This window comes from Sinocyclocheilus rhinocerous, unplaced genomic scaffold (assembly GCF_001515625.1).
Source record: "Sinocyclocheilus rhinocerous isolate Xijiao unplaced genomic scaffold, SAMN03320098_v1.1 scaffold441, whole genome shotgun sequence".
Lineage (NCBI taxonomy): Eukaryota > Metazoa > Chordata > Actinopteri > Cypriniformes > Cyprinidae > Sinocyclocheilus > Sinocyclocheilus rhinocerous.
In genome coordinates, this window is record NW_015640440.1 from 128,114 (window position 1) to 137,424 (window position 9,311).

Consider the following 9,311-nt stretch of genomic DNA (forward strand, 5'->3'; position numbering starts at 1 on the left):
GTAGTGTATCGCAGTTTCCACAAAAATATTAAGCAGCACAACTGTTTTCAACACTGATAATAATAATCAGAAATGTTTCTTGAGCAGTAAAGCAGCATATTAGAATAATTTCTGAAGGATCAAGTGACACTGAAGACTGGAGGAATGATGCTGAAAATTCAACTTTGCATCACAGGAATAAATTACATTTTAAAATGTATTGCAATATAAAATTGTTATTTTAAATTGTAATGATATTTCACATTATTACTGTTTTTACTGTATTTTTTATCAAATAAATGCAGCCTTGTTGAGCAAAAGAGACTTCTTTTAAATGCATGAAAAAATCTTAATCATTCCAAACTTGTGGACATTATACATTTGAAAAAAAAAACATAATTTGTTAAAGTGCTCCTGTTATGGATTTTTGAAAATTGCCTTTCATGCAGTGTGTAACACAGCTCTAAGTGAATGAAAACATCCTGCAAAGTTTTAAATCTGAAAGTGCACCGTGTATAAAGTTATTGTCTCTCAAAAGAAAGAGTCGACTCTGAATCATTGAAACGAGTCGTTTTTAAAACGAATCCCAAGCCGTTTCACGTTGACCTCAACATGAAACATTAGCATATTCCCCGCCCACTTGGTCTTTCCGTGTTAGTCTGAATGAAAATGCAAATTCATTCTTTGCCACTAGGTGCCGCTTCTGGAGCGTAAAATAGCGGTTTCCCCGGTAACGCTGTACACAAAGCAGCACTGCGCTCACAAACGCTGCTTTATCAGGTGTTACAGGAGAGATGACATTAAAATGAGAACAATCACCGCAGATTAGCGTCACGCAAAGGAGGGGTTTGGAACTTGGTCTTTTCGCGTTGGTCTGAATGAAAATGCAAATTCGCTCACAAACACTGCTTTATCAGGCGTTACAGGCGAGATGACATTAAAATGAGACCAATCACCGCAGATTAGCGTCACGCAAAGGAGGGGTTTGGAAAAATGAATCGTTGAGCAAGTAAGGTAAAAATAAATGCATATTATAAGACAATGAAAGTGTTTTTTGACCTTGCATGCATGTCAACCTGTTGTTGGGGACTCTCAAAACCAAAATATGAACCTTTCATTACCCATAATAGGGGCACTTTAACATCACTCATGTAGCCAAACCATAACATGCCTTTTAACTATCAGCATAAAGTCCACTTTGCCCAATGTTCTGGCCAAGATCCAACATATAAACATGCATGTCTAACAACAAACTCTTGTTGGTTGCTTTACATGACATTTGATATGACATTTAGAGGTTTAGATCTGATAAACTGACAAGCAACAAAGTGGCAGCTCATTCAAATAATGTCAGACTCCTTGAACAGACCTACTGAACACAGTAGAAATGAGTGCAAAATACGACTTGTGACGAGAATCTCTCCTTGACTTTATAGCGTGTCTGCTTCTACTGCATGAACTGGGCGCTTGCTCAAGCTTCTAAAGCAAACTCAGACATGTCTACAGTGTCACATGATCCTTCAGAAATCTTTCTAATATGCGGATTTGCTGCTCAAAAACATTTCTGATTATTATCAATGTTGAAAACAGTTGAGCTGCTGAGTACAGTATATTTATTATAATTCATTTTCATTGATGAATGTAAAGTTGAAAAGAACAGCATTTATTTGAAATGGAAATCTTTTGTAACATGATAAATGCCTATACTGGCACTTTTGAGCAATTCTTTGTTGAATAAAAGTATTCCTTTTTTTCAAAGAAAGTCTTAATGACCCCAAACAGTATTGTTCCTGGTCGTATCGTGCATGATTCACCAGTATGTTATGCAAAAGGCAAAATTATTTCCGTAGTTTTTGTAAATGTGCATACTTATGATTTCACTGTTGTTAAATATTTGACTTTGCTCTTCAGCTGACGTCACCTACACTGTTTACCTTTAGCCAAATGGATGAATGGATACAAATAAGGCCCTGCCCTACATTTTCAAATCTCTCTCTTTTCACTGGTCTTCGTAGTCTCTTTTATAAATGTTTTTTAGTACATTGACATTGAGCCTCAGTCGGGGTCAATGCGGTCCACAGGAGATCTTCAATTCATTCTCACTAAGAGAGCAGTCTCTAAGCGGCAGCTAGTTTAACAAGAATAAGCAAGGGCATGACTCGAGACCCAAACACTTTCCCAAAAATAGCCAGTAAATAGGTTCAGGACACCGTCTCCCAAGACACTGCTGATAAATCAATCGCTCATGCAGATGTGTTGTTGGAGAGACGCTTTATTGAGCTGAGACATCAGTCCCCCAGGTCTGGTTAAATTGTTGCTCTGTGGGTCATGATTGGCTGGGAGGTGGTCATGACATCTCTAGCAACTAGTTTAGACCAAGGGCAAAAGATTGGGTGGACTGTTGGCCTTCTGTGAATGGGTTTAGTGAATCTATAAGTGATTTTATCACATTGTCTTTTCACGTTTTCAAGCTTGGTCATTTTATCAGAAATAAATGCATGCAGAGCTGTAGTTCTGCTCTGTGATCCAGATGGGTTTTCGGCTAAATGATTCAGAAAATTCACCAATTCACCATTGTAACCAGTGTTGTTATTGTTAACCAAAACTACATATTTGGTCAAATTTGGTAATATTTTGTTTAAAAAAATATATATATATATTAGATGAAAAACGTACTAAATTAGAAATGTTGCTTGGCAGCTAACTGAAATAAATAAGTGTAAAATGAAGTACTGAAATGACTAAAACTTAAATAAAAACGATGCCTAGTCATATATAGAAATGTTAAATAAATAAATAAATAAAACTAATAAAAATGGCAAAATCTCAATGGATAAAATTAGGGCTGCCCCACATTTTTTTTTAAATGCTTAATTATCATTCGGAAATGATAATAAATGATGTCAGTGCAGTCCACCACTGTATATATATATATATATATATATATAGAAATATATATATAAAAAGAAGAAAGTCTGTAACAAATTATTATAACCTACTGTAACTAAAATTAAAATGAAAGCTGAAGATAAAAAATATAAGCTAATTCGAAATATTAATAAATACTATAATAGTATATTAATAATACTAAAATTGTTACAGCCTCTCTACTGTTTTACTTGTACATAACCGGCTGACATAACCAGATTTTTAAACAGACTGATTTAAATGCAGGTTATATGTAGACAGATCTGTTTATTTTTTCTGTTCAGACTGCGGTCTCTTTTGCTAGCACATCCACACTAGTTGTCATAGTAACGGGGCAAACTTCACCATGCGTGAGACTTTAGCAATACATGTTCCGCCACTGATTGTTTTTAGGGTAGAGTATCCAAATCTGAATTTGCTGCAGACAACAGTGTAAGGAACAGAAAGGGTGTAATGCCCAGGTAATGTACCGTAGTTAAGCAAAAAGATATGACCCCTTTGAGCGAGATGCTAACGGTCTAATCAGATTCAATGATCTATGCTAAGCTACAGCTAAAAGTGCTACCGCCAGACCCGGAGATCGGCTGAATGGATTCGAAAACGGTAAAACTCAACTGTTTAACTCTAGGGGAGTTGGAAAGCCTATTTTCAAAAATAGTGGAGTGTTCCTTTAAGGTTCCTCATATTGTTTTGGGAGGCTCCAACAACAGGTTAACATGCATGCAAGATCAAAAAACACTTTCGTTTTCTCATAATATACATTTAATTTCACCTCAGTTCTCAATGATTCGTAAACAATCTGTTCAAAGCAGTTCGAAGAATCAGTCTCTCTAAACCCTTCCTTTCCATGAGCCTATTCTGCTTTGATTTGTCAGATGGCCTAGTCCTCCTTTGTGATTGGTCTACCGCGTACAGCACATGCTATAGTGTTTGAGGGCGGAGAGCGTAGAACATATGCGGGCATTATGCATATGTGTTACGGAAGTGAACCTGGAACTCGTTTAGGCTGTTTACATTCACAGACAGCTCAATTATACACTGCATGAAAAGTAATAGTCGAAAATGCATAATAGCCTTTTAAAATGTCTATTAAAAATGAACATTTGCTGAGAATTTACCCACTCTCAGGCCACCCAAGATGTAGATGAGTTTGTTTCTTCATGTGGAACAGATTTGGAGGAATGTAGCATTGCATCACTTGTTCAGCAATGGATGCTCTGCAGTGAATGGGTGCCGTCAGAATGAGAGTCCAAACAGCTGATTGAAACATTACAATAATACTTAAATAACCCACACAGAAGTGATGGTTTGAAGTTAAAACTTCTTAAATGATGGATTTGTTTCTTACAAACACACAGCTTTACACTTCACAAGACATTGTGTGGATTACTTGTGGATTATTGTGATGTTTTTATCAGCTGTTTGGACTCTCATTTTGATGGCACCCATTCACTGCAGGGGATCCATTGGTGAGCAAGTGATGCAATGCTACATTTCTTTAAATCCCTTCTGATGAAGAAACAAACTCATCTACATCTTGAATGGCCAGAGAGTAATTTTTGGTTGAACTATTCCTTAAAGACACATTAAATTCCTGTTGTTTTTAACAACCCCTCACATTATATGAAAAATAAAAACAACAACAAAAAACATTGTTCTCGCCATTCAGCCTAAAACAGATTTCAGACCACTTTAGTTGGCTTGGATCAGGCAAATGTATTTCATGTCGAAACAAACAATAAATAAATAAATAAATGGATTTGAGTTGGATAGGCCTGCTTGTGTGAACATAGCCTTAAATACACCTGGTGGGAAAAATAATTATGATTTTTTTAATGGTATTTTTAATTACATACACCCATTAAAAACAAGCCCAGCGTCTGAGGCTCAGACTAAATTTAGTAGGAGCGCTTCAGTAGCTCAGCATTTGCTTCATTAAAAAAATGACTCACATTTTCAGCATTTCAGCATTTATATTAGTGTCTACAGATGTGTGGGTGAAGAACTGCTTCTAGTTTTTTCTTATGAGCCTAAAAGTATCCTTTTTTACAGTAGGATAACTACAGTAGCAGTTACAACAACGGATTAAAAATAATTCCTTCTCAAAATCCCAAATCTCTGTGAACTCTAAATGATAAAGTAACGATAAATCAAGACTTAAATGGGATAAAAGACATGAGGAGGAGGAGTCAAAGCGGAGCACACATGAGAACAAAAAAGAAGGAACAGAGGAAAATAAGAGAGTATGTGGGGAGCTTGAGATGTGCGTGGGATGGGAGACGGCTGAGCTCCCGCTTTTATAGCACGTGTACAATTCGAGATTTGGCTGTGGGAAGCTGTACCTGCCTTTTCGCCCACAGGCCACCTGCTTTTGCGCTCGTGTGTGCCATGCCGCTTACGCAAGCTGTAGCCATTGTCCGGGACGAAATCTAGAAGCCAACATCTTTTGATTCACTTCAGACTGAAATGTATGAAAAATGGATGGGTTTATGCATTTGGAAAGAGTTGGGAAACAAAACCGGTCCACCAGATAACTGTAATATAATCAGGTTTAGTGCAAATGGAGCAGCGCACGAACATCTTAGTGTGTGAGCGTAGGCTCGTTTCTGAAAATCCATTTGCATTTTAAAAGCCCTCAGGTTTACATCACAGATGTGCCGAGTCATGCACCAGCAAAATGTGCAAGGCCTGCATAAAACCTTCCTTTATTCCCGCTGCTCAGGCTTTTAGGACTGGCATCCGTCCCAGTTTTCATCCACTCTGCATCTGGTTTATTCAGGACACAACTGCGGAAGGGCGTGAGAAGAACTTCATCTCCATGGGCTTATTACATTAAGATGAAAATGTGTCATGATTCCCCAACACACCATTGATTTAATTGGTTTCCCAGTTGCACCTGCCCAGCATCAAAGATGACGTTTGACGAGGTGTAGTTCACACCAAAAACTCCAAATTCTGTTATTATTTACTCCCCCTGGATGCAGTTGTGGGCAAGACATGAGTTTGGGTGAGGGTAATGAACGACACCATAAAGTCATTATTACGAGTGGGAAACTCGAAATTTTCTTTAAGCCCCGAGTTTCCGAGTTGGGGGCGTGTCAATGAGAAACATGGCGGAATCGATGGATGCAATGTCTGTAGTTGACGGTAAATTTTTGTTTAAATTGATAGTTAGTACGAACGTCCCAGGAGGACTTGAACGCAGCATAAGAGCATCAGTGAATATTGACTATTTGGAGCTGGTAGTTTTATGACAAGTACTTCATAACATTTCTACAATCGTTCTGACTTTTGTGTTCCATGGAAAAATATCATAGAGATTTGGAATGACATGAGGGTAGGGATGTAACGATTAGCCGGTTGAAAATCGATTTAAATATGTGACGATTCAAATCGGTTGAGATGCTAAACAAATTGCGATTCAGTTATGGGTAAGAGTTCATATGAATGTATGTCTGAGGGGAACTTACTGTCTTTCGATGGTATTTATTTCAATTTCACAAAGAAACCTAGAGTATTTTGTCCAAGTAATAATAAAAGGACACATTTAATTTATAATATGTCTAAAATCTCATTTTGTAAAAAAAAAAAAACGTGAATCGAATCGTGAAATCAAAATCGTGAATCGAATCGTGAGTGGTGAATAAATAATGAGAGAATTTTCATTTTAGTGACTGAGAGCCACTGATTATTGAGACATAAACTTTCAATATATTGAGATATATTGAAAATAGCAACACTCCCACTCAGAAATGAATCACTAGAATGTTCTTAAATGTTCCATTTTATTATTTATTTATTTATTTTTAGGGGACAAGCACATAAGGTGCTGAAACCCTATTAGAGTGTGTGTTTTTTCCCTTCACAAAACTGTTTGGGCATCAGAAATTGTAATGTGAAGATATAAATAAATATAATAATATATAATAAATATAATAAATATAAATAAATCCCAAATGTCACCCTATTAAAATTCTATTATATTGCTATTATAAATGCATTTGCGTTTTCTCTTATATCTCATGGGATAGAATTAAAATCCTTTAGTTTTGTCCAATCTGAAATTACTCCTGCTTAAAGGAATATTCTTTATTTTAGAATAATTACAGTATATTAATATTAGTACTAGTCTTTTAATAGTCTACAAATCTTTTAATAGAATCTTACTCGGACTTTAATTTTTTTCACATGAATATATGGGAAAAGGAGAATCAACAATGTCACAAAAGCTATCATTTTAGGTATTGTGCTATATTTTTATCACAACTGCAATATGTGAACTGTCAAAAAATATTTAAAGATTTAGATTTTTCCTCTTCTGTATGTGCTATTAGTAGCTATCAACACAGGAAAACCAAAATAGCTACTTCATGTAATAATGTGCAAGGTTTTTGATGTCCTCTTTCTGACCCATAGTCACTGAAAACTGAATAGTTGTTTAAATACAGTCTCTTCTGCTCACAAAGGCTGCATATTTGGACAAAAATACAGTAAAAACAGTAATATTGTGAACTATTATTACAACTTAAAATAACTGTTTTCTATATTAATATATTGTAAAATGTAATTTATTTCTGTGATCAAAGCTGAGTTTTCAGCATCATTCCTCCAGTCTTCAGTGTCACATAATCCTTCAGAAATCAGTCTAATATACTCATTTGATGATCAAGAAACTTTTCTTAATATTATCAATTAGGGATGCACGATATTATCGGACTGATATCGGAATCGGCCGATTTCTCAATGTATGGGAAACACTGGACACTGCTATAAGTCAAATGGCCATAATCTAAGTGATAAATAAATTACTAATATTAGTGGTGAAATGTCGTCCGATTATGTCAAACGTCATACGCTCACTGGATGTCATTGCACGTACAGAATGACGCCTTTGGTGTATGATAGAGTAAACAGTAATAGCACGTGCAGCGGCATCTCCCCTGGGTCCTAATGCCCGTTCGGTAAGGAGTTTTAATCTGTAGGGGGCACTGTTGGCCTACTTGTTTAACATGCGTTTATAAAAGTAGAAAATAATTAGTGTTCTTGAAATACGAAATTAGGGCGGGTCCGGACTGAATTCCGGACTTTGAGAAGCACTGCTTTAGACCATCTACAAATGTTAAATCTTAAAATAAAATGTTAGGGTTAACCTTGCATCTTTCTGGGGGGGGAAATGCAGTGATTGATATATAGTTTATTTATAGTTATTTTCAAAGCTTCAATGTACTGTCAAAAAAACCTTCATTGTTGTTTATTTAATTCTAACAAATAAGTTCTTGTTAAAAACTAACCAAAATTAAAAATATTTTGCTTATCATTTCTGCACAGGAGAGACTTGGTGTTGTTTCCAAACAAAAGGAAATATATCGGTATCGGCCAAAATGATTGGAAAAATATCGGATATCGGCAAAAATCCAATATCGTGCATCCCTATTATCAATGTTGAAAATAGTTGTGCTGCTTAATATTTTTATGGAAACCATGATACTTTTTTTCAAGAAGTTCAGAAAAACACACATACAGTGTGTGTGTATATATATATTGTTGTCTGAATATCTGAACTTATTTGACAGATTCATTCCAGTATACACTTTGTTGCACTACTCTAGCCTATCTTGTCCCACTTCTCAAGAATCGCCGAGGTATGGAAGATTTCAGATGTCTCCAGTGACTGATATCCTGCTTCTGAGCTGTCTGTTAGTAGTCGAACTCACAACTCACATCCACAGCTGTCTATTAGGACGCTGAGTGACTGATTGAAGAGCGTTTTTGCAGCTGCTCTTAAAGAGAATGAGTTTTGGCAGCGATTAAAGAAACCTGATCTCTGATCAGAATGGAAGAGCATCTTCCTCCCTGAGCGGCCATCAGTGCTTCCTCGCTGCAGCTATTAGTCTGTCATTACTACTGTTATTGCAGCCGGGGGGACGGGGCGTTTGGCACAGTGAGCTGGCACTCTCCACTTTCTTCTCAATACTTTTCCTTCCTGGTTTGTCTCTTTCAGCAAGCTGCCCAGCTGGGCCAGAGCTGTGGTGCCCAAAATCTTCTATGTGACGGAGAAAGCGTGGAATTATTATCCCTACACCATTACCGGTAACTACAGCTGCTTACTTGCAAGCATACAGTGCCATTGTAATTGCTTAAAGGAACAGTTCACCCAAAAATAAAAATGGCTGAAAATGTGCTCACCCTCAGTCTATCCAAGAGGAGTAGATGAGTGTGTTTCCTCACAGAACAGATTTGGAGAAATGTAGCATTGCATCACTTGCTCACCAATGGATCCTCTGCAGTGAATGGGTGCCGTCAGAATGAGATTCTAAACAGTTGTGCTCTCACAACAAAATTGACCAACATACAGGTACATCTCAAAAAATTAGAATATCATGAAAAAGGTCAATATTTTTTGT

At 36.6% G+C, this 9,311-nt stretch overlaps 1 protein-coding gene across 1 annotated transcript in view; it reads left to right on the top strand.

Moving 5' to 3' along the window:
* LOC107752702 (cytoplasmic phosphatidylinositol transfer protein 1-like) overlaps positions 1-9,311 on the top strand; it is an 88,999-nt gene that overhangs the window by 57,941 nt on the left and 21,747 nt on the right. The window contains exon 3 of the mRNA XM_016568725.1: positions 8,909-8,997. Within this exon, the coding sequence (XP_016424211.1) occupies positions 8,909-8,997 (89 nt within the window). The remainder of the gene's footprint in view (positions 1-8,908; positions 8,998-9,311) is intronic.